The sequence below is a fragment of the Pyxicephalus adspersus genome, chromosome 11 (assembly GCF_032062135.1).
Source record: "Pyxicephalus adspersus chromosome 11, UCB_Pads_2.0, whole genome shotgun sequence".
Classification (NCBI taxonomy): domain Eukaryota; kingdom Metazoa; phylum Chordata; class Amphibia; order Anura; family Pyxicephalidae; genus Pyxicephalus; species Pyxicephalus adspersus.
This window is the reverse complement of record NC_092868.1, coordinates 13,621,978-13,647,464: the sequence shown is the minus strand read 5'-3', so window position 1 is coordinate 13,647,464 and position 25,487 is coordinate 13,621,978. Positions and strand designations below refer to the sequence as shown.

Genomic DNA, 25,487 nt, shown 5'->3' with positions numbered 1-25,487 from the left:
ATAAAATAATTAGAAAACAAGATTACACCTAAAGCAGTGTTTTCCAACCCTAATAACATGGGGAAACCCTTAAAAAAACTTTTAGGTCTTCAGGGAACTCTTACGATATCCACAACTCAGAATACATTATTGTGGTGGTCAGCGGGAAGAATGTCACCCTTACATATGGCCAAAAAAGATCATTGGAGCCTTCTAAATAGACCTGAGAGACACAAATCGCTCAAGGAACCGCCAGCAACCTCTGTAGAAACCTTAGATTTCTATGGAACCCTGGTTCAAAAACACTTTTCCAAGGCATACATGTTATACCAGTCCCTTTACCTGCTGCAATTTTCACTCTCATCGAGAGCTTTGTTGCTCCTGGTCACCTTCTAAACAGTCTTGTTACTTTTTTCAGCCTCTAAATCACAATTGGTGGGGACCTAAAACCTGACCCTTCTGGGGTCAGGTAAAACTTTACCCATCTAGTAAGAGTGGCCTAAAAGGAATCTTTATGCACTTTAGCCCTTAGAGACAGTAAAGTTCTGCAATGTAGGTGGTGGGACTTTTGTGTAACCTCTTCATTTGCTCTTTTTTTGCCATTTTTAAGACAAGGATACATTTTAATGCTAGAAAAATAGACTCACCTTTCCAAACCAGCCATTTCCAATCTCTTGAAGATAGCTTAGGTCTTGACGGCTAAAACCAGTTTGTTTTACTGGTTAATTTAAAGAAAAAAAAAGTTTATAATTTCCACTTTTATATTTTGAAATACTATCATAGAATATGAAGCATTAGGGTAAACTTCTCTAATATAACCCTTAATTAGGAAAAAAGAATGAGATAAGTACTGCAATGGACCTATCACATTTAGGCAAGAATGACTTAAAGAGGTGGCTATAGTGGGCAGAACACCTACTTTTTTATATTTACTCTATTCTTTACTCTATCCTTGTAATGACTTGCAGATTAAGAAGTGTTTATTAGGTATGGGTTTAGAAATATGAAGCCAGAAGAAAAAAAGAAGCGTATGGAGGGAGGGAGGTGGGGGTTGATTTATGAATTGTGGTAATATTAGAATGCTTTAGAATTTTTAGTAGTATTTTTACCTTTTACAATTGTGATACTCTATATACAATGAAAATATTAGTACAGGAGATATCAAAGGCAATGCTCACTCAAGCTTAGCTACTTCCTAAGATTACACATTTGGCGATCTTAAAATTTTCTTTATGTGAATTTTCCAATATATATAAAGGTTTTGCATTAACAGATTGCAACCAGCCAGTCTACATATCATAAATGTGTGATTACCTGTTTTAGGTGCCTGTGTATTGGGGACAGGTAAGGAGACCTCAGAGAGTGGCAGTATGTATACATCAGGGATGGACTGAGAAGAGGAGGTCTCCTCGGCAGGTGGAGTGTATTCCCCCGAAAACTCTTCTCCATCGGGATTCTCAAATTCCTAAAAGACATAGCAGTAGTTAAAATCTACACAATGTCCATAACTTTTCATGTAACATGTAAATATGATAATAATAATAATAATAAACAGGAGAAATTTACATATATACAACAATGAAATGAAATTCTTGCATGGGTCACCCAAAATTGTTAATGGATTTATTAGATCTCTCCAAGAGCGGACAGAAGGCAACAATCTTTTGTTTGTTATCAAAAATATTAGAGCGGCTCATTTTTACTAGCAGACATCTACAACCATTGGCTAGTACAAATATGGTGAGACTGTACAGAACAGTATGAATGGTGTCCAGTTTTTGTTTGCTTAGCCTACAGAAACTATTGATGTTATCAAAAATGTATCACTGACCCAGGAAAATGTTTGAAGTGATTTATTGAGGAGAATGTATTCGTCCACAAGAGTACTGGAATCAAGTCAGACTGTTTGATAATTAAATGTATTATTAGTCACTTTTAATTTGAATTGTACCCCAAGTTTTACTGAATCTATTTATGGGTGTGCAATCACAAAATGAATCAAATGCCTCAACCTTGATATATATGTTTTCTAATTAGAGAGACATATAATTTACTTTGGGAGAAGGATTGAATGATGTTTACATTCCAATAAGGGAATTGCTACTATCCTTTTAGCAAATGGACCCATGAGTGCAATATAGTTGTAAAATGCAGATCAGGTTTCTAAATATCATCTTTTAGGATTGTGGATGTTCATTCTACTCAGGGTTAGGCACTAAAACTATTGTGAAATGTTAGTGGGTCTAGGCCAGAGACCATCAGTGGGCTTTTTTATTGAGTTTCCAAAATGAAATAAAATACAAAATTTTCAGTAAAACTGAGAACAAAATTAATTTTAATAAAGTGATTTTAGGTATGCTAAAACTTTGAAGAAACTTCCATGTAGGATTGCAGTGAACTGCCCCACCCTGTCCTTAAGCAGTTCTATGCAATATGAGATCATCTAGCCAGCCTAAATAATATGGAGAATGGGTAAAACACCTCCTCTGCTTTTTATTTGCTTTTTGTTTTCCCATTGGGAAGATTCCTCTTAACTTCTTTGCCTAGGCACACAACATGGGAATTACCCTCTTAGGTAGTTTTACCAGAACACCTTTCCCAATTGATAGATTTACATTTTGTAAAACAAGGACAAATATAGAGGTAATGTTTGAAAGTAAAAAGAGAATTCCAAGTTCACTTATTAGAGTCACTTGCAAACTGAAGTCTTCTGATTCCCCAAGTTGTTTCTTTTTTTTCTATTCAGGAGGAGAGTAACTGGTTGGTAGATTCTATAGCACTCTTCACCCTTTTCAATGAATCAGTCACGTCTGGAGCAGCACAAAAATGATAACTTCAAAGTCAAATTCAATTAGGTTGGTCAAGAAATTTAACTGATTCTGAAATTCAAAGCCAGAGTTTGTAAACTTGGTGTGCTTTGCCCTCAGTTTAACATTTTGTCCATGTAAACTGCAATAGCAGAAGTTTTCCTCATTGTCTATTTTTGCTTTAGCATAAAAGTTGTAATTGCTTTAAACAAAAATTCAATAACCAAAACCAAATGGCAAAAGTGTTGCATTCAGTCAATCCTGCCAATTTGACTGCTGACTGATCAACATATACAAGCTGCTTTTGATTAGAAAAGTTGGGGTGCTGTATGTTCAATATTGTCTTATAGCTTTGGTGAAAATGGTCTTACCTTGAACCCAACATCTCCTCTCTTGCAGCAGAGACAGGTGAGGAGCAGGAAGATGAAGGCTAGCAGTCCAGAGCAGGAAATAAGTACCACTGCATATGGAGGAGCAAGCGGAGCTCTTTGAGAAGAGCCATCTGCCAAGAGATATGGGAAGACAAGAAAACATTTCATAATGGAAGTACTGTTGACAAATGAATTAATTCACATTATGGATTTCCTGAACTCCCCAGAGACAAGTCAGGCACTAGCATTGTTCAGCGGCTTGAAATCAGTATTTCACCCTTTAGAAGGCAGAATCAATTGTGGAATGTCATATGGCACAAAGAAGCAATATTAACAATTTCCATACTCAGGAGAACAGAAAGCTTGCAGCACAGTACAGAAGAGTCATCCTAATCTGAAACTCATCTGTAGGGCACTTTTATCTCAATTTATTTTTATGTGATTAACATTTGTTATATAGAAGCCTCTACATATAAAGGTGTGTGGATGAGGATTTGAAGGAAACATTTAATGCTATAATATGAAGTTTATTTCCTTCATTCAAGAATGCATTTTCGGTAAAGACCTAAGCAATGGATCCTAATGTAGAACAATAGTGATTTAGATTAGTTGTTCTTACAAACATAACATATTTAACAATTCATATAGACAATTGATGAGCAGTGATAATACTGTACATAAAGGAGTGTGTGGGAGTAAAAGACATGAACTAATTGTACGAAACACATTAGTAAAAAAATATTTTGGTTGGGTGTTACCTTCTCTGGCATGAACCCAGAACAGATAATATTATAGGGCCAGCAAGGTCATATAATATTAAAACCATGATGTTGTCATTGAAATACCAGGAATAGAAATCTGTACAACTCATTTTTATGCATGGAGAGGCCTTCTATGACTCTCTTTATAATGGGGTCATCTGAAGCCCAAGCAACCAAACAAGGTTTAAAAGCTTTCAGAACCTAGTTTCAGAGGTGGCAGTATATTCAAATTGAGTATTGTAAGCCCAATTCTATCCGAACACTCCTTTAGTTCTACTGTGAAAACTTCGTCTTAATAAATATAAGGTGAATGCCATCATTTTTTATTTGCATACTAAATGTGGCAGCAGAGAAATACAACTGGTTGCTAGTTATATGCATCACCATAGAGCTTATATCACATCAACAAATTATCGGACAAAACAATTATGAATGAAGTTTTAAAAATGAGTCACTAGCTGTCTTAGTTGTTTGCTGCAGATAGGGTTTCTTTCAGGTATTGACAAAACTAATAAAACTGGGGAACCTAGTGATCTGGAAAATCCCTATAGCTGTAATGCATGATGAGTTTTCAAACACATACCCTGCAGATTCCCTGTTATCAAGGCCATTGTAAGACTTAAGCAACATAAGCAAATCGCTCAGGGCACCACCAGCCTATCTGGCCCTTTGTTTTATAATGTTTCTTTATGTCCAAAAGAAAGTGCATGATATGAAAGCTTAGTAAATATCTATAGCTTATCTGTTCCTTCAGCAAAATAACCTGTGAAGTATGATCCCTAAAATTAGTAATGCTATAAGCATCAGGTTAAGACTTCATGAGTAAATCTGCTGGCACTGGAACAGGTAAGCTTTGGTATGTTACAGTAGGATACTGTATGTCTTTTACACCATGTTTTATGTTCTACTACTATACCTATAGAGAGAGGAAAGGAGAACAGAAAACAGAAGCTTTATTATACAGGTGGGGGTCTAGGTCACTAAACACATTTATTTGATTATGCAAAATATATATATATATATATATATATATATATATATCACAGACAATATAGGATTCAGCCCTGCCTTTATAGTTTTTTTTGACCAATAGCAAATCAAACAGAAAGTAATCGGGGGGGGGATAGGTGCTCAACAAGATCATATCCTCTCTGATATCAACTATGTACCTGGCATTTTCCCTCATGTACCCATTGACCACCCCATCAACTGCTGCTGTACACTGCCCATGCCTTGGAGGTCATGTAGATCAGTGAGGAACACCTTTAACGATTAGTAGTCAGCAAACAGCCAGAGCAGAGCTGTATTGGTCTAGTAAATGACAGAAAATATTCTCATTGGTTGCTGTTTTTTTGGAATGAACTAGCCAATAATTTAAATTATCATTTTGGAGTGGGGGCTGGATGGAGTGGCAGTGGATTAGGTTAAGAATGGCATTCTCAGTCATGTTTGATCAATATAGCAAACGAAAATTGATGAAAATCTGTTAAAAATTGGGACATTACCAATGAGATTCAATGCTTTTACTAAATCTAATGTCTTATTTATTGTGTATGGCCACCTTTTGAGTTATGGCACATTGAAAGACCTGTACGAAAGCATAAAGCATTTGCATTACTCATTTTATTTGTTGCTTGGAATAGTTGTGTTTTTTCCAAAAGTCAACAAAAATTTTCATAGAACAGTTAAAAATACAGTTTACATTTTAAATGTGTCCTTAAACTGCGTCTCGTTTCACCATGACTAGTTCACAGTTGTGATTACTGTTGTGTGCGCCTCTTGTTTCTAGTGCTCAGGGAATGATAAATGAATCAACAGTTCAGATCAGCCATGAATTAATTAAATTGAAACAATCACAATGGGAATAAATACATTAAAAAGGAAGTTTATAAATACAGGAGATGAATGAAAGAGGTTCTAAAATCTGAGCATAATGGGGGACACATGGAACCTAATGATAAATGATCAGAATTAGAAAATTAGAATTAGAAAAACTATAAATTAGGTGCATTTCATATTTTAGTTAGCTTACTCTAGCAAATAGGCGTATGAAATAAAAAAATACAACATATTATTATAAAGATAATGATAATGGTGATAGTCACACAGATCCTAAAGTCCCCTTGTGTTATTATACCGAAAGGTCATCAGAATCCCCCATGTGTAATCACAGAGAAAGGGCTACATTGTCCCCCCTGTTCAGTCTTACAGAGAAGTTCCCACAGTCCTTGTGTGTAATTACTTTGTTCCCCGTGAACATAAACAGTATTTGTTACTAGGCAAGGTAGGATTCCAACAACAGTTGTATCTGCAGTTCTGCTAAAACCTATTAGTGCTGAAAAGTCAGGCTATTACAAATTTAACTGTACCAACATACCACTGCAATATATACAGATGGGTATTACATGAATGTAAACAAGCAAAGCAATCAACCAACTGTTCACTGTGCCAAGCTCATGTGTTTTGATGATTTATAATAGATGCTTTCAGTATAGCATTGTGATTTTGCCAGGATAATTTAAGTTGTGGATCAGTTTAGCACTACATGTGGATGACATCTCACTGTGGGTCTGATTTATTAAAGCCCTCCGAGACTGGAGAAGAAAAACTCATGGGAGAACCTGGGTTGATCCAGGAAACCTGGAATGGATTTGGTCGAATGTTAAAAACATTTGTCAGCTCACAGCAAATTAGTTTTAAGAAATCCATTGCAAATTTGCAGGATCTTACAGATGTATCTATTTCTCCATTCTAAATAATTTTCTCCAGTCTAAATCAAGCCCTTTATGTCTGAGAGGGTTTCCATGTATCCAGGTCATTGTAATAATATTTAGTCACATTGAAGTGGACTTGTTCATATAATGCTAAGGATGTTTCACAGCAGGTTTGATGAAGCAACTTGGAAAGTATACAAAAGTCTTCAACATTCAACAGGTCCAGGTAAATGGGCCAAACACAGGCTTACATGTGACTAATATCAGATATCAAAAGGTAGGTTGGTAGATCAGATAGGAAAATAACTGTATAAAAACTCTGTTAAAAGGTTTGTTTTAATGAGTATACAAATGATTTTTAACATTTGAATGCTTCTTGCATTATAGAATTAAAAATGAATGGCTATTTACAATTGGGAACAGACTCAGTTTACCAAAGACAGATAAGTGAAATATGATTTCTTACTGATCACTACATTTACTGCGCCGTAATCTACTAAATAAACCTATGTGAATTTCCCACTAATTATTGTGTAATTGGGTTGATTTTTTCAAGAGCATAGACCATTGACATAACAAAGTGAAGGTTCCCATAGCTAACTAGTTCCCCTAGAGGAACTAAACTGAGCAAATATTAAATTGCTCCAAGCCTAATGGCCAACAATTGTTTTTAGGATAATCCCAATCCCCAAAATTTACTATTATCTACTATTACTACCAAATTTGTTTGGAAAGAAGGGATTTGCGGGAAAAATATTAGGATAAAAAACTCATAATTATTTTAATAACATTAAAACATAATCTATAAAAATAACCAATGAACAGTAACAAATACATAAAATTGACTTTCAGAACAATTGATCTACTTGCTTCAACTCGCGTTTTAGCAGTCACCACTGCTTTTTCAAGAGTATGGAAATGATGAGTATATCACTAAAAACAAGTGAATTTACAATACAATAAGTATTCATGAAAAGATTCCACGTGAAATTTATCTCAAAAACAATTTGATGTTAATATTTACAATTGGAAAAAGTGAAACTATACTGAAAATAAAAAATCACACTTACCTTTATTTCTGCAGATCCCTGAGATGCATATGAGAGATTGTAGGAAAATGTCTCTTCTGTGCATGCCTGAGATCAAGCGTTCATGAAAGAAGTAGCCAAGAGCCTCCTAGGAGGAATCCCTGTATCACAGGAGGCTCTGCACTCCCATTCACTCTTGATGCCATGGTGATCAAGACAGAAGGGAAGGGGCTTCACCATTTTTTTGTCCACATTTTGATGATGGATCCCCTTTAATATCACTATATCGGCATGTGTGAATTACAAAATGAATCCCAATGTACATTAGATTGCCCATTTACTACACTTTTTAATTCCCAGTAATACCAGTCTTCTCACCTGAATCACAGTGAATGGTTGGTAATGAAAAGGGGATGGTAAGAAGATCACCAACGTGACCTGGGCTTGCTTCACTGAACTATTTATACAGAATAGCAAACTCAGCAAAATACAAGAAAATCCCACCCAGAAAATAATTAGTGCTCTACACTTCTAATCACTCAACAAAACAGCGTCATGTATAGTAAAATATAATGGCAATATCGGAGGCATCAATGGAAGAATGGTAATGGGAAATTATAGTTTTTTTTACATTTTGGATTTAAATTTGTTTCTGGAGTGATGAATTACATATTTGAAAACATCCTGGATTGAAGTGACAAAAGTTCACTGAATATAATTTGTAAGAAATTTTGCGAAAAAGAAATGGAGTATCTATGAATTGTTCATCTGATGAAACCTGCTTGGCGAAACGCGTAAAGACAGAGAAACAAATTGATTCTTAGTATAAATTGGGGAAAGAATTTACTCCATAGTCATATATTTATTGTAACTTCATGAAGTGGTTATATATCAAGTTATGTTTTTAAATATGTATTATGAATAAAATGAAGTAAAATTTGTTTTAATTTAATTGTGTAATGAAGTATATTTGGGTGCCAAAAAAATCCCTTGTTTCTGCTGTTTGTGTATACTGAGCTTCAAAAGGAGGGATATGGTACCAATAAATTTGCAACAATCACCTGGATAATTTTATATTGAAAGTATTTGAGTAGAAGCAATAATATGGTAATATAAAAAAGATAGAGTACAGTGGAATGTCACTCACAAAAACCTGAACAAATTACTAAATTTTTACTAATATATGACCTGACCAAAGACTGGCCACTTTACCAAATGTAATTATGTTTAACCTTATTCCTTTTTCCAACAAGTTACTCCCCACATGGTTTAGGACCTTACAAAATGATTAGGTCTTTACAAAAAACACAATTCCTCCTGCTTCTGCAATTGTTAGATCATTCTCACTAGCATGTTTCTAGCAGCTGGTTTTTCTGCAACCCAGTTCAGACAAAGTTCAGACAGACACCAGGGAACCCACACTGCTGGCCCAGAGCACACCCTACACTACAGGACTTAATAGTATCCCTGCAAGTGATCTTGGTTACCATACTTTATACATAGGATTAGTTACCAATCAATAATAAAGGCAGCATTTATAGCAACTCAAATAAGTAGAAATGGCGAACATACTAAAGAGGTCGTAGGCAAGAATTATAGTGAATAAAAGCTAATATTTATTAAAGCACTCCAAGCTAGATTTTTACGGTTAAGAAGAACGGTTAAGAAGATAAGAGTGCCCTTTTATTTGCAGCTTAGGTTGCAGTTTTGGAGCAGAAAGGGGACCAACCAGGAAAGCAAAAAACATTCCTACGACTTCTGCAGTTGATGCAGTTGCTAGCAGCAAAATTACTTTGATTGGTCGCATCCACCATATTTACCTGTTCCTAATTGGCCACCATGTTTACCCTGGTGCACAAAGCAAAAAAATAGGGTTGAAAAACCACTAGCTAGCATTTGCCCCATTGGTAAGAATGAGACATTCTTGTGGCACAGCAGGAGTAAGCACAGAATGGGAGAAAAGCTGCATGGGGCTATGGCTTCCAGAGAGAGCTCAGGTAGGTGTGCATGTAGTGTACAGTATGTGTGTGTAGGAATATCACTGCAAGGGTTTGCAAATGGATCCAGGGACCATAACCCTCATTTTGTACTAACGCTAGCAATTGATGCTTCACTTTAAAAAGGGAAAATAAAAGAGCAAAAAATAACACAGTACCTAGGTGCCACAAAAAATGCGATGGGAACTTAAACCTGTAAATCACTGTTTACTAAATATCTGCCTGAGTATATCACCTATTTTAGAGTTACCTCCATAGGAGTAACTTTATTACTAGTTAGATTTACTATAAGCAACTGAATAACCCACCAGAAGAAAGCCCTTGGGTACATGGGAATACAGGTTTAGAACAAGTGTAAAAAGGTATAAGGGAGGAAAGCAAGGTTGAAGAGTTTTTAACAGATTATAGTATAGTGTATGAAAAATATATATTAGATCTAGAATCTATTCATTTACAGGAACGAGTACAATGATTGAAACAGGAGGTAGAAAAATAATTATAATCTATTAAATTATAAGGGAGCTTGAGGGAGTGCTTGAAATAGCTTGTAATCTATTAGAGAAGAAGGACTGACACATGAGATGGAGAAGCTTATTAGCCTTTTCCGGAAGAGAAGAATGCTTAGGATCTATTTGAGTATAAGAGAATGTTACAGAGGGTGGAAGAGCTTACACTTAATTTTAGTATAAGAGAGGGAGAGATGGTAGAAGGTAATACAGTCTATAGGAGTATAAGGAAATCATATAGGAGCAGAAAATCTTATTTTTAGAGATTATTCTTATTAGAGATGAATACAGAAGATTGAAAAGTTTACAGAAGAAAGCAGCAGAGCTGATAATCAGTTCTGTGATACAGATAAGTAATATTTGTAGTGATGAAAAACTTTCAGTTGAATTTATGAGTGGTAATAATTATTTTGTTACACAACTGGAAAATGTTGACCATGTGCAGATCTGATATTAGAAGCTCTTGTTATCATCCTTTTTGGTAGTTATGAACATCCCAATCTTTATAATTCTGCCCCATTGGGCCATGGAGTTGGGGACAGAAGTAGACATATGCCCACCCTATGTTGGGGCTAAAAACTGCATTACCTGCAGCAACTAGTCTTCATGTGCGAACTGTAAGAGCTGAAACATTTTGTATCCCTGCATATTGCCCTGGAAGCACCAGAATGAGTTTTCTTAAAATTTTATGACAATGTAGATTTTGCTGATAACTGGTAGACTATATACAGATGTCAAAATATGTTGATTACCATTTTTTTCATTTTAAGATTTTTGGATTAGAGAACAGAGTTAGGTATAAAGCACACAATTAAACTTACCTTGCTTATCTGTAGATCTTTATCGCCTGAAACTCTTTGACTACCCTGCTCTATACTTAGCGGGTAATTGATAATAAAACTGTAAAAATTGCAACTTTTAAAATCTTTATAGCCAAATTGTGTTTTTCAGCATAGAAAAACAGGACAAAGCTAAGATTGAAAGATACGTTTAGTGCTACAGGATTTGGTTAAGAATACATTGTATGTAATGGGAAATAGCTAAACTGGTTTCATAGGCAATTTTATTGTTCCCGTGTAGGCTTGACTGCATAGACTATCACTTAATGAAGCCCTTTTCCCTTTTTTTGCTGGTTTTTATTAGTAAAACTAATAGAAATAGAAATCTGAAAAATGTTGCTTTTTGCCCAATTACTAAATCCTTTTTTTTACAACATTTATGATCCTTATTTATATATTGTACAAATATACAATTTTTTTACCTACTTTGCTTGTTTTGTTTTGTCTTACTGGTACCTTTTCAAATCTATCTCATAAAAATGTTGCAGGGATCATTTCAGCTTTTCTGTGTGCAGCTTCATAAATTACCCTTGAGCTTCAGACCATGCCAATTCTCAATACATTGAAGAATAAACACTTAAATGTGGGCTTATTTCTTAGAATATACAGTTCAGCAGGGTGGCAACAACATACCTAACACTTTTCACACATACCGTGCCTACTCATAAGGATTTATGAGTCAACACAGTATGTGTGGTGCCCACATTTATTGTTCAAAGTTGTACTTTTTACAGGTCTATTTTTAGTGTCATTGTATAGGTATCCATGGGGCATCACTATCAGAATTATACATTTACTTAATGCAACTTCCAAAATTAAATTTCAGCTTTGATTTGACACTGGAGAGGTAACCAGTCTAACTTTAAATGTGCCTGCTTTTTAACGTACAGGTGTACACATCTAGCTGGGCCTATTGGATTTGAATGCATTTTAGATCTACCTAATAAAGACTGAACTATACAGAACAGACTGTATATTTTGAACAACCAAAAGCTTAAAAATGAGTGGTACCCGAGCCAATGGAATTATTTGAATTTGAATACTTGAATTCCACTTGGACAAGTTATTGGGTATGTTATGTATTATAAAAAGAGGATATCGTGATGCTTTAAAATGTTTTACCACTCTCATAAATCAAATCATCAGAAGGTTTTTATTTCCAGGGAACTAAAGCTACGTGCACACGTCAGATTTTTATCGCCCGATAATCGGCATCGGCCAATTATCGGGCGAAAATCTGCCGTGTGTACAGTCGGTGTCGTGTCGATGTCGTCCATCGTCCGGACGACCGACCTGCCGGATCCACGGACGATGGACGACAGCCGATCCTAATGAAAGGGAAGGGGAAAGCGCGCAGCAGCGTGCCGCTCCGTCGCTCTCCCCCTCCCCTCTCCATAGAGCATGAATGGTGCTGTATGTACAGCACCGTTCATGCATCGTGCACTCCCTTGTCGTTGGAAAGGATCATGAAAGATCCTTTCCAACGACAAAAATTGGAAGTGTGTACGCAGCTTAAGGCACCAAAGTATATCCCCTGTGTCTTATGAGCATGAATAAGCCTTCAACATGTTGTTATATATTATAAAGATTAGGTTGTTTTATCACTATACTGATTTCAATATATGGGTTACTATATTTGAGTGAGAGATGTAATATAGTAAATTCACTGTTATCTGCCACCCTCTGGGATTGGTAGATTCTGGATAAATGTAGTTTCTGGTTGCTTGAAAGTTTTATTGGAGAGTTGTATTTATAAATACAAATATAATTGAAATAGTGTTAAAATACTTATAATATAAATCTGTAGAGACACAGCAGCAATGCTGTTTTTGCAGAGTATGACTAGTTACAAATCCACGTAAACGTCAGATAAATATATACCGTATAATCAGAAGGTCTCACAAAAAAGCACAAAGGGCAATATAATGGCAGCAGTAGAAAGTCCATACCCAATTGTAACTAGCTAGGAAAGCAGTAGAGGCACTAAATATGGATTTTTTGGGGCCCTGAGAACACATGGGAGCAATGAAAGGGATGCATGAAGCATTCGCTTACTGACGAGAATATGTACCAAGTTAAAAATTTTTGTCACATGTAGTTCCACTACGATCCCTGGGGCACTAGAGGTTAATTAACCTCTAGTGCCCCGGGGATCGCCTGCAGTCACAGCTGTGACCGCAAAGTTCCCACGGTCATGTGACCGTGGGAACTGAACTGCAGATGAACTCTGCAGTTCCACTATGATCCCCAGGGCACAAGAGGTTAATTACAATGTCAGGAGGTTCCCCTGTGCTAGGCATCTTCTCAATGATTGCAGCCACTGCTGCAGTCATTGAGAAGAAGCCTGGCTTTCTCAGTCATTTAGAAAGCCCATTTGGTCCACCTTCCCTGGGTCAACAGAGCATGGACCATATTCTTTCCTATAGGAAGAACTATATTGTGCAGGGCAGCTGGAGGTGGCCCCAATCAGAGCGTTCTTAAAAAATTATAGGCCACTGGTGCACATGCACATGATGAATACTACCCTGGAAGAAAGGCTGAGCAGCTTCAGACATGTCTGCCCAATGAAGAATGCCACATTAAGGGTAAAGGCAAAAATTTCTTTAGATAGGCTGAACCCAGGGGGCTGGAAGCATGTTTTAAATAAAACCTTGTGTCAAGTTTAGTTGTCCTTTTAAAGCAAAGGTAGGTACATTTTCATTTTAACACTTTTGTACTATTTTGTACTATTCTGTGATAATATATTATGCTACCAAGCAGTTCTAGGGTTATTATAGGATTATTACTCTTGGTTTAATTATGACATAACTTTGGTGTTTTCCAATTTTTCTTTTTTTTCAATTTTTCCAAATTTAAAGATTTCTTCAGAAGCAGTATTTAGTTTCTCTAAATAGGTTAGCACTTTGTGTTTATATGTTTGCTCACGTGTCTAATAAAATCAGTTAATTATATTCAATATTTCACATTGTATATTAAATTAGAAAGACTGGGTGGATTTGTCGCAATGAGTGGTAAGAATCTGAATAATCAATCATTGGACCTTTTATGTTATCTGATGTAAAAACTGTTGACTGCCCTATATTACCACATATAAATCGGTGCCCAATATCATTGGGGAGAACAGCCAAGAATGGCAGCAGGATTTTTATTATTATTATTAATAATAATAAACAGGATTTATATAGCGCCAACATATTACGCAGCGCTGTACATAAAATAGGGGTTGCAAATGACAGATGAATACAGACAGTGACATGGGAGGAGAGGACCTACATGACTGATTTTTAAGCCAACATTCCAGTTCAGGAAATTAATACTTACCATGCATTATAAATGTACAAGGATGGCTCCCTAATATAAATTGAAAGCCGTCATTGAAAGGACTGAAAATGTCAGACAAATATCCTCTTTACGAGCTGGTAAGAATAAACTATGACTTAGTTTGGTTTTGTATGTAGAATATATCAATTTGTCTGACTATGGGGAAACCCCTTTTAAAAAGTGAAGATCTACACCCTAAATGGATAATATCAGATTGCTAATGGACATTATTACACATTTGGCTTAATTTATCAAAGCTACCCAAGACTGGAAAAGATAGACTATCATGGGGAACCTGGGTGATCTAGGAAACCTGAAATGGTGGACCAGGATTGAAAACATTTGCCAATTACTAGAATCACCCAGGTTCCCCATGATAGTCTATCTTCTTCAGTCTTGGAGCGCTTTGATAAATTTGTATCACATACAATTTCTTGTTTTTTTTTTTTTAAATACTGTCTTTGCCATTTTCATTCTTTTGTATATTAGTGTTGCTATTCTATAGGCAAGCTCTTTTTAGCCACATTCAGACATGCGCTCAATCCATCTGCTTATAATTGCCCTGGCTTTCCAATGGCTTCTAGGTTGAATTATTCTTTTCCAATGTTCATTGGGATGGCCAATTGTACCTACAAGGGGAACCAAGACCCTCGTGGCAGAATTTCCTGAACATTTTTAACTGTTTTACAGTAAAAATGACATCAGCATGGTAACACGTATGTGAGGTATGTGGTTTGCATCTACTTTAAGGTCTATATCAGCCATTCTCAACTAGGGTTCCTCCAAAAGTTGCTAGGAGTTCCTTAAACTTTGGCTGACTGGCCTTCCATAGGATGGTGGCACCATAGTTCAGGCCAACATCCCTTGGCAGTGCCAGCTGCATAAAACTAATGATCTTTTGATCTGTTTGTAAGGGTGGCATTTTAACTACTAATGGATGGGGGCTTTCTTCCTACTAGCAACCAATGCAGATAGTGGTATACTACAAAGTTCTGTTACTTTGTAATCTTTTTCTAAACAATAAAGAGTTTAGCACTTAGTTATGCCACAAATGCAATTTATTTGCACAGCTCTAAATTGTTAAAGCCAGGTATTCAATATCCTCAATGGAAATGAATAATGATTTGTCTCTAAGCCCGAAGAAGTGAATGAAGAGCAATTGTTGCAGGTGATCCTGTTTAAATGCTGCTATAACTTAACTGCTGAGGAATTGAGCTACAAATGGCTAAACAATGAGTGACCTAGCAATTCCATAGAAGACAACCAGCAAATAAAAAAAGAGAATAGATGCAAATTATTGAGCGTGTGTCATGGTCCCTAAGGTGTACAGTCTATACTAAATATGCTGTTTAACTGGGCAGCTACAAGGCAAATGAAGTTTAAGTATAAAGGTATGCATCCAGGGAATAACAATGTGTATACATCATTACTAGATGCAAAGTTTAAAGAATCCACAATGTATTTGGGTGTCTTTGAAGATTACAGACTTTAGGCCCAACAGAACATGGTGCAGCCTTGCTCGTTCTGTGGAAACAGATGTCTTTCTGCAGGGGTCTGACACACCACCTGCTAAGTCAGAACAAGAGTAATGCAATGAGCAGTTTGCACACTTTGTTGTAATTGGCGAGTTCTAGCTCTGACTTTTTAAGGTGCATGGCAGGACCATGCAGAAAGCCCATTGTCTCAAGAGTTCTTCTCTGCATCATTCCATCAGAGGACAATCTTTTTTGCTCTGGTTGTAGCCATTTTCTGAAGAAAATTAACCCTGGGCCATCTTTTGTTTTGATGCAGCTGGATTGTGTTTAGCTTATTTTAACTAAAGGTTCACCTGGGCTTTAATAACCACATCAATGCCGGTCTTTATCTTTTAGAGAGAGCAGGACACGCTTCTCTGTTAAATAGCTATAGACACAATAGAGCCAGACATAATCTTACCCTTATACAAAGTATTAGTAAGATCTCATCTAGAATATGCAGAGGATCCTTCTATCTGCTGGATCCTCCAGTAGCACGACTACTTTATGCTTCCCGCTGACAATGAGAGTGAGGGAAACACTTGTAGGTATAGTTTATTGTAATAAAAGTCTTATCATTAGGCAGCCCTAATAGCTCTGGAAGAACCTCTTAAGAGCTGTAGGACCCCATGATGAAAACATTTTTTTACTAAATACTTATTTGTCCCACCCATTGTCATCTATACCACTTGCAGTATTAGCAGGAGGCTTCCCTGGGAGGTGCAACCAGCACAGAAACAAAAAAAATGTGGGGGCTGTTGTTGGATCAAACCACGGGCCAGCTGCACTTCATATTTAGGATTCCTTTGGGGACCAAACAAAAGGATGTTGCGGGACAGATTTGGCCCCTGGGTCTAGATGTTCTGTTAATCTTCTAGATGTTCTGGTTTTTTTTTGTTCGAAAATTCTGGTAGCCATTTGTCATCATCAATACAGAGAAAATAGGGAAATAAATCTAAATGATCAGATTACTCTTTTTTGTAGTTTTTTTTACCCTTTCTAATAATAAGGGGAAATGGAATGATATTTAAAATAACTGCATAATAATTTTTAAAATAAAACACTTAAAAAGTAGTCAATAAAGTAGAATCAAAAAGTATTCACTGCCTGAGTCCAAATAAAATTGGACAGGATCTCTCATTCATGCTCAAAGATCCCATTGGCAATCCATTCACCCTTACTTACTGCTTACACTATAATTCACGAAGAGCCTTAGACTTTGCAACAATTTCTTTCTTTCTTTTTCTATCTGAGGTTTTTAAGCCAATGTTCCCCAAACCAAAATAGAGTACCCCTTTTTGTCTGGGTTTTGTTACCTGATGAGCAGGGATGTAGTTGTAAAAAAAGACCGCCCTGACCTGCAATTCCATACAGGAGACGGGTTCCGCGGTTCTGGCCAGTGCACCTGCCCTGCGGGGTCCTTCTCCCGACCCTGCATGGGGGGGGGGGGTGTATTGGCCAGAGCCGCAGACCACCAAGGAATTATTTACAAAATAAGTGTGGGCAGGCATGCCCATTCCCGAAAAAAATGAGGGCAACGCCGTTGGCTCTACTGTTACCACCGATAAAGTTTTTAGCATGATTTGACCATGCTAGTTACACCACTACATCAAGAATAGGTACTTTAATGGAGCTCTAGCCAACCAGCCTATACATTCAATTAGGCAGCAATATGCCATCCTAATGAATGCAACAGTAATGAAATTCTATGCCACAATGAACTGATTAGATATATTTTCGGTAAAATATGATCAGTAATGAAGAATCCAAAAGATATATTACAGAAACCTATACTGAGAGAAATATTGGAGCTGCTCCTACTGACCTCTGCTCTGAGCTGCCTGGCCGTCAGTCCTCAGGCATCAATATTTTAAATTGTGGTCCCAACTATAAAAACTAGATCAGGTGTTCTGACTTCATCCTGACACCACTTGCTGCATGTATGTTCTGTTTCATTGACTGAATCTAAAGACACATATCTATAATTTCCAGACAGAAGTCTTCAATTGAAATCTACATTTTTTCTGCAAATCTTCAATTGAAATCTACATGGAATTGAATGTCACTGTGTAACTGTCCACACAGCAGGCACACGAGCCTTCAGTTACCTGTTAACAAACCGAGGTCCTAAAATTGCTCACCACCTCCTTCCTGTGACTAGAAGTCCTGTCCCAGGTATGTACAGGGTTTCCACCCAGGAACACCCAGGAATCCCAGCAGGTATGCTGGGAAATGTAGTCTTTTTTTTTTTTTATAAAGGTGCCAACATATTGGCGCTGATTTATTAAAGTTTTTCAAGACTGGGAAAGATAGACTATTATAGAAAAATCTGGGTGATCCAGCAAATCTGAATTTTCTTAAAATCATTTGCAATTAGTTGGCAAATGTTTTCAGTCCTGTCCCAGATTTATTTCATGTTTGCTGGATCACCCAGGTTCTTCAATAAAATTCCTGGAGAGCTTTAATAAATCAGGTCCATTATGTTGCATTGCACAATAAATAGAGGTTTCAGATGACAAACCTGCATAATAGACATGTACAAACAATGACACAGGAGAAGAAAAGGTCCCTGCCCAACAGAGCTCACAATCTGAGAGGTGGAGGGACAGAACTATTCAATACTAGAAGACATGGAATGGTGACTATTTAGCGATTAGTTCGGAGACAAATGAAGACGAATAGACAACTATGAAATGGTCATCTTTAAGAGCTTTTCAGGCAGTTCCAAAGAGTGGGGGCAGTTCTAGAGAAGTTTTGGAACTGTGCATAGGTAGAGGATATGAGTAAGGAAGTCATTGGTAGGTCATTGGAAGAGTGGAGACGATAGCTATTGGTGTATTTGTGTATTCAGAAATATACTGTAGATAGGACAAGTGATGTAGAGTGATTAAAAAGCAAAGTAAATTAGTTTAAATGTGATACTTAGCTGAAATGGAAGCCAGTGAAAGACAGTGCTGAATCAAAGGTGCCACTAAGACAATTGGCATGATTTATTAAAGCTCTCCAAAGCTTGCGAGGATACACTTTCATCAGTGAAGCTGGGTGATCCAGCAAACCTGGAATGGATTTCTTCAAAGTCATTTGATAGCAAACGTTTTCAATCCTGGACCAGATCCGTTCCAGGTTTGCTGGATCACCCTGCTTCCCTGATGAAAGTGTATCTTCTGCAGCCTTGGAGAGCTTTAATAAATGAGGCCCAATGTGTCTGTGGGGTGGGCCAAAGAACTGTTTTATTACCAGGTAAAAAGATGTTGGGTTATATTTTGAAGCTAGGGTATGTACGGAATGATCTATTTTATCCAGTTTGGGCATCAGAGAACTGTTAGTTATCTATGATGAGGTGGTCACATGGTCACATCTGACTGACTGTCTCACTTTTGTATTCAATCATCAGCCCAATGGTTTTCAGAATTTGCCTGGCATAATTTGGGGTTCTGTTAAATTATTAGCAACATTTTATAAAATACTACAAAAATTCTCAATAGTAGACCACAACCATGAAAAAAGTGTTTTGCTTTTACTTCTATTAGTTAGGTAAGACAACATTAAAACTGTTTTGCCCCTAAAAGTTAGAACTCTGAGTACTATAGATAATATTTTTATATATTCAAGCTGTTTACTAAGTCATAATCTGACCATATTTTGCCTTCCCTGATCCCACGGGTCCATGTCAACATGCTGATAAACTGTTTTAAATAAAACCGTCCTGTTCTCATTGCTAACCATATTTTGGAATCAACTATGCCTTTAGTGGATCTCTGTGCTTCTCTACACAGACAGACCTGGCTGGTAGGATTCTGTACTTATTGGTCTGAAACCATCACAACAGCCTCCGCAGAAGCCTTCAGCCCTTATGCATGCAGTGGGCTGGGGCTTTGGAGGAATTATGCAAATATTAAAATACTTTTATGGGAGGGGGTGAGCATCCATAGGGAGACTGAATTTGCATGCAAACCACTCAAAGTAACCCACAAGTGTAATGCTGAACCTCTAAAATTAAAAGAACTGAAATCAAATGAATGAAAAAGAACAGTTGGGCAATTGGGAATGGCTAGATGATGCTGAATTTGAACCAGGACATAAAGCAGACTCTCTCCGACTTACTGCAGCATCTAATACATATAGGGACCCTTTACCCCTTTACTGAAGTATTAATTCATTCTTGTTTGAGGAAGTCTTCTAGCTTGGTGATTGGTTGTCTCCTACTGTTGCTGGGTGGAAATTTCCATAGATGGTTTAGGAAAGAGCCAATCCCAGATGAGGTATGTTTGTCTACTTCACCCAATCGCTGAGGGTATGGCTCAGCAGGGGAGGGATGAGACGAAGAGATAAATATCCAGAGTAAACCGGAGAGCCATTTCCGGGTTTGTGGCCTAGAAGGTGGCAGAGCCTGAACTGGTTTGGGGACCTATTACTAATGAGCCCCCCAGGCACCACGGAGAACAGGATCCTACAAGCTCATCTAATTTGGGACTATTGGGAGTGGAGTTACTGTCTTAAACTGGTGAAGCTGGATACTAGTCTTGGGCATTAGAGGTGAATACACAGTGTAGACAGTCTGAAATTATTGTACCATTGGTGTTCCTGAGGTGAAGGAGCATTGGGCACAGAGATCGGTCTCACACAGAAGCAGTGCCGGATACTGGCCCTACCCAATGAGGCATCATGCACAAGAATTGACTGAGCATGATCTGATATTACACCACAAGAGGAGAACCCACAACAGCAGCTCCTATAGCGTCTACGTACACACTGTGGGAAGCTCACAGTATGCAGTGATTTCACTAATAGGGAATTAAATCACTAGGCAATTACAGTACAGGAGAGGAGTCTGAACAACTTTACAAGGCTAAAAGTGAAGCTGAAGCTCAGCCTAAACTATATAAATTAGCCAAGGATTGCTTGGCCTGATGCTAATTAAAAAACATAATACAAGAAGTGTTTAAACAGGTTCTGAGCACGAGCTCATAGGCTGTTGGTGCAACATCAAGGGGGCCTGGTGGCTACATATGGCCCCTGTGCCTCCAACTGTGGTTCTTTGCCCTAAATCAATTAGGTAGACATTTCAAGAGCTTTATTCAGTAACCTGGATTCCATTTTAATAACACATTGCAAAGATCATTGAATATATTTTAGTTCTGAGAGGCCAATTAAGTCATCATCAGCATTTAAAGTATATTTTGGTAAATTGAATGAACAATTTTGCACTATTTCAGTAAGGTAGGTCCTAGCAGGTTTATTCCTATTTAATGTACAGCTCTGCGTAATATGTTGGCGCTATAAAAATCCTGTTTATTATTAATAATAATAATAATAATAATAATAATTCAATAATGCGGCAGGTTGAATATGAGTTACCTAAAATGTGTTAAATGATTTAGGCCCCAGGTTGTGTTGTGGTACATGATTTCCATGGGCCAGTGCTGGATAATATTTTGGTTACTAATTACTTAACATGCAGAATATGAAGAGAAGCTTTATTATGACCATGCCCTATAATAAGCTGTCTGCTTTACTATGGGAATCTCTTGTTCTGTGCAGCCTTCTTTTGTAATATGGCTGTCCCTCAATATATGGCAGTGGTGAAGGTGGCTTTCACATGGTCTTGCTAACAAAAACCCTGCAAATTGGGTTGGGTTTAGGAGTATACATGGGTTGTAATTTGTATTTAGGTCTATGGAAGTGCCATAGTTAGGTACAAAGTGCAGTTACCCGTCCAGTATTACTTTAATATGCCGTACCACAAGACTGATGCCAACCCTGATTCATGCCAATGTTACACCATTTGGCACACTTCACTTTGTAAATGCTATACATAGCTTTGCAGTCCTGTGTTAAAGAACTACAAGCCCCAGCATTGACTGGCAGAGCATGCTTGGATACGTTTGGATAGGGTTTCAAGTCGTCCAGTTCTGGTAATGTTGTCCGCTGGCCTACAACGCAATATCATATTCTGTGTATACAAAGCATAATCACACCCATGTTTACCCTAGAGAGCCTTTGAGGTAAAAACCTCACACATCCTCAGGGATTTAACGGAGAGAAGCACAATTGCTGAAACACGTTTCACTGTAACAAATATCGCAGCGAAAACAGGCTTCATTTCATTGTCTGTTCATCTCATTTATAAAGCTGCATCAAATAACCCTTTCAGAACCAGAGAACTGGAACATACTGAAGCTTTTTTTTAATAAGAGGAGAAATACAGATTATTAGACCAGAGCATTGAGTAAGAAACCATTGGTTGCTGCTCTAATAAATAAACTGCCTGGCTACTAGGAGTTACTCTTTGCCTTAATAAATGAGACCGCATGTGTCTCAATACATCATTAAAATTTCTAATTCCAGAAAGAAAAAGGTTTACAGTCTGGAAAGATTGTCATTAAAATGCTGATCACATAGTCAATAAAAACCAAAATGATATTGTGCACAGGAAAGAGTTAAAGGTCTGCTGTCACAAGCCATTAGGTTTTATTACGACGTGCTCCAAATTTTATGCTATAGGGAAAGAAAATTCTCATAGACGGCTTTGGTTAAAAAACCAAAGATGGTAAGGGTTAAAAATGAGGCAAGGATAAATATAAAGCCACTAATGAGATAATCGAGTCGCTGCGTGCAAAATGGGTGAAAGGCACTACAAAATATTGGAATGGTTGACGAAATAAAAGAATGGTCTGTGGATGCTTTTAATCAGTGTAAAAGTCCAGGTGAAATAGCAGCACATGCAGCCTGTATGGAATGAAATGGATAGCGATAAGATAGAGGACAAAAGGGAAAGGATGGGGGGGGGGGGGGTTGGGTAGCTCACCGCTCTCTGCCGGGGCTGCTAAGGCCTTTTCGGGGTTGAAATACGACATGGAAACCACCAGGATAAACAGGGGGTCCAGTCTCAGCATCTTAGGGGGACAAATTCCTGGGTCTTGGAGAAATCAGACTCTGCTACAGCACAAAATGGAAAAAAAAGCACAAACAGAATTCAGTGAACATCATGAATGCAGATCGCATGCAATGCATTACCCATCACAACGTGCACAAAGTATGCGCGTTTTAAAATCCCCCAGCAAAGTAAAGGACGCAACTGAGGGATGCAGCGTCCCTGTAGATCTGTGTGTATTAATTATGTCAGTGCCTCTATTGTGCATGCTTAAAAATCATCATACTCCCTGAGATGGAGGTGAAAAAAGGGCCAAGCACTTGCCCATGTCTTACCTGTTTCCCCATTGGTATGATGGCATTGCAGACTGCAGGTCTCTACGTCTCATATCAGGAACAAAAACAAAAAACAAACCTTGCTTGTCTAGATGGAAGAAAAATATACATAGAAGGATGACAGAGAGAATAAAATCCTTTCTGGGGATGCAGGCAGAGGTAACGTGAGTATTGATGATTCTATGTAGTAGTATGATCTCTGCCTGCTATGTGCTCCCAAAAAAATACCCACAGAATTAGAGACATGGATAAGGCAATCTGTGCATAGATGTGTGCATGATTACAAAAAAGGATTTCATGATTCAAATGATGAAATAAATAAATAGAATGATGCTGAGATTGATATTTTTCTGCTCTGTATGTTGCAAGGGCCCCCTTCTATGTGATGGATAGGAGACCCTCCTTTTGTCCCGCCTCCGTGTCTTTAGATCTAAAGATAGAGATTGGCTGGCAGCGATGTCATTTTAGGATCCAGAGTAAAAGAGATGCTGTAGAGAGGAGGGAGAGATGTGTCGTCATGGCGACCATCGTGGTCGCAGCCTCAGCAACACTAACGGGGATACTGCAGGAGAACGGCACAAGCTAATTTGGTAGAAAGGCAGAGATGACTTAACCTCCATTGTGGCAATGGCTGAGACAGTTTAGAGAATTGGAAATATATAAATGATTCATTGGGGCCTGCATATGATGCCTTCGTCCTATGGAGTGACATTAAAAAAAAGATGGGGCACCAAGTGCCACCTTTATTTAGCACCTGGCAAGCATTATCAGCCCTAACACACCACACAAGACCATCAGATACAACATATGCAGCAATAATAGTCTGATTTTCTTTAAATTCTTTTTCCCAGTTCTGTGTTTGTTACAAGGAAAACAAGACACATGCTTTCAACTTTAGATGGGAAACCTGGGCTCACAATATGACTGGCAAATGATTTCTTTTAATAGCTGGTTTCATTTTACACATTTATGCTATCACTGAAATTAAAAAAATAAATTTCATTTATACAGAATTCAAAGTGAAAAGGATTCCTGTGCACATAATAAATAAACAAGATATAGAAAAATAAAATGTGGGCATCTCACTGTCTCTTGTATCTAGATATATATTATAGTGTTTGGTATATATATAGTATTCATCAGACACTGTCTCCATATTATCTTTCCTTTTTAATTATTTAAATATGGCTTTTCATAAAAACACTTTATATAAACAATTGCATTACTTATTAATGAAAGCCATGTTTTAATAGCGGTAACTATTTAAAAACTAGGCTTTGTCAGTCCTAATTAAAAGATGAAAAAAAAGAACTTGCAATAGATATGATCCAAAAGGTGATATTTAATGTTTACCTCTAGGCAAAGAAAAACAGCAATTAATATATGTATTCACTAAACCCTTGTAGGGTTCTTGAATCTGTGGCAATGTATTTGAAATATTTCTCTCTACAAGGAGTCAGTTTAATAGCAAAGGTATTCTGTTTTTATATCTGATGAGGCGGATCTACTTGGTAAATCACTATTACTAAAAATAGTCAATTTGGATATTTTTATAATACCTAAAATCTTCCACTTTTATTCCATTATCCATAATACATTTTCCAATGTTGTAGTAATAACACATATATAGGGTCTTTACCACTCTGCCCCAGTGTTAAATCATTCATCTTAAATTTCTCCTTTGTATAAGTAACATAAGAGCTTAAAGTATACAATGATAGCTAGTCTTTGCTAAAAATATAATAAAATATCAAATATCAAATATGAAACTGATCAGGTGGTTTTGAGAGTGACCTAAACATATAACATAGCATTGATGTCTATGTAATAGTGGAAGGATGGAAGCCACCTGGGTTATGTTTTTATTGCTGTTTGTATTTACTTCCAGCAATGTCTCATGGACAGAAATGAACAAACTCTCTAATGGGGACACAGCTAGCAATAAAAGCTGGAGTTTCCAAAAAAATGTGTTTTTATTGCAGTTTGTTCCCAAATAAAGCTAAGTTGAATTGTGAGCAGGTAACGCTTTATTGCAGATGGGTCAAACTATGTTTTATATCAATAAAACAAAGTTACCTGCCTGTTAGCAATCTTTCCTACACATGTAGAGAAGATTGCTACATGTGCATGTACATGTGCATGTACACATGCGTAGGAGTGTACAATCCTGGCACAGCTGGCCACTGGGAATGGCTGAAGTATTGTGAACATGCGCAAGGTTTTACATTATTCTGGTCTGGCCACCAAAATGGCTGTAGATCCCAAACCCAAACGACAACCAGGTGAAGATGTCAATACCAGCAAAGGAGTGAGAAGTGGGTTTAGTTAAAAAAAATGTGAACACGTAGTTCAGTTTGTTTTATTTCAGAAGTGTGTTATTCTGTCAATTCTCCAATAAAAAAAAAACCCTGCTTACGTTTTTTTTTTTATTTAAATTTTTT

At 37.2% G+C, this 25,487-nt stretch overlaps 1 protein-coding gene across 3 annotated transcripts in view; it reads right to left on the bottom strand.

Annotated features, from left to right (window-relative positions):
- Positions 1–23,391, bottom strand: part of LMTK3 (lemur tyrosine kinase 3) — a 54,928-nt gene extending 31,537 nt beyond the window's left edge. For 2 of the 3 annotated variants that reach the window (XM_072425797.1, XM_072425799.1), the window contains exons 1-5: positions 23,047–23,391; positions 22,646–22,776; positions 3,158–3,288; positions 1,294–1,444; positions 627–697 (exon numbers count right to left, since the gene is read on the bottom strand). In XM_072425797.1, the coding sequence (XP_072281898.1) occupies positions 627–697; positions 1,294–1,444; positions 3,158–3,288; positions 22,646–22,733 (441 nt within the window). In that variant the 5' untranslated portion in view covers positions 22,734–22,776; positions 23,047–23,391. The remainder of the gene's footprint in view (positions 1–626; positions 698–1,293; positions 1,445–3,157; positions 3,289–22,645; positions 22,777–23,046) is intronic. The other variant, XM_072425798.1, reaches the window with a different exon arrangement.
- Positions 23,392–25,487: the final 2,096 nt, after the last annotated feature.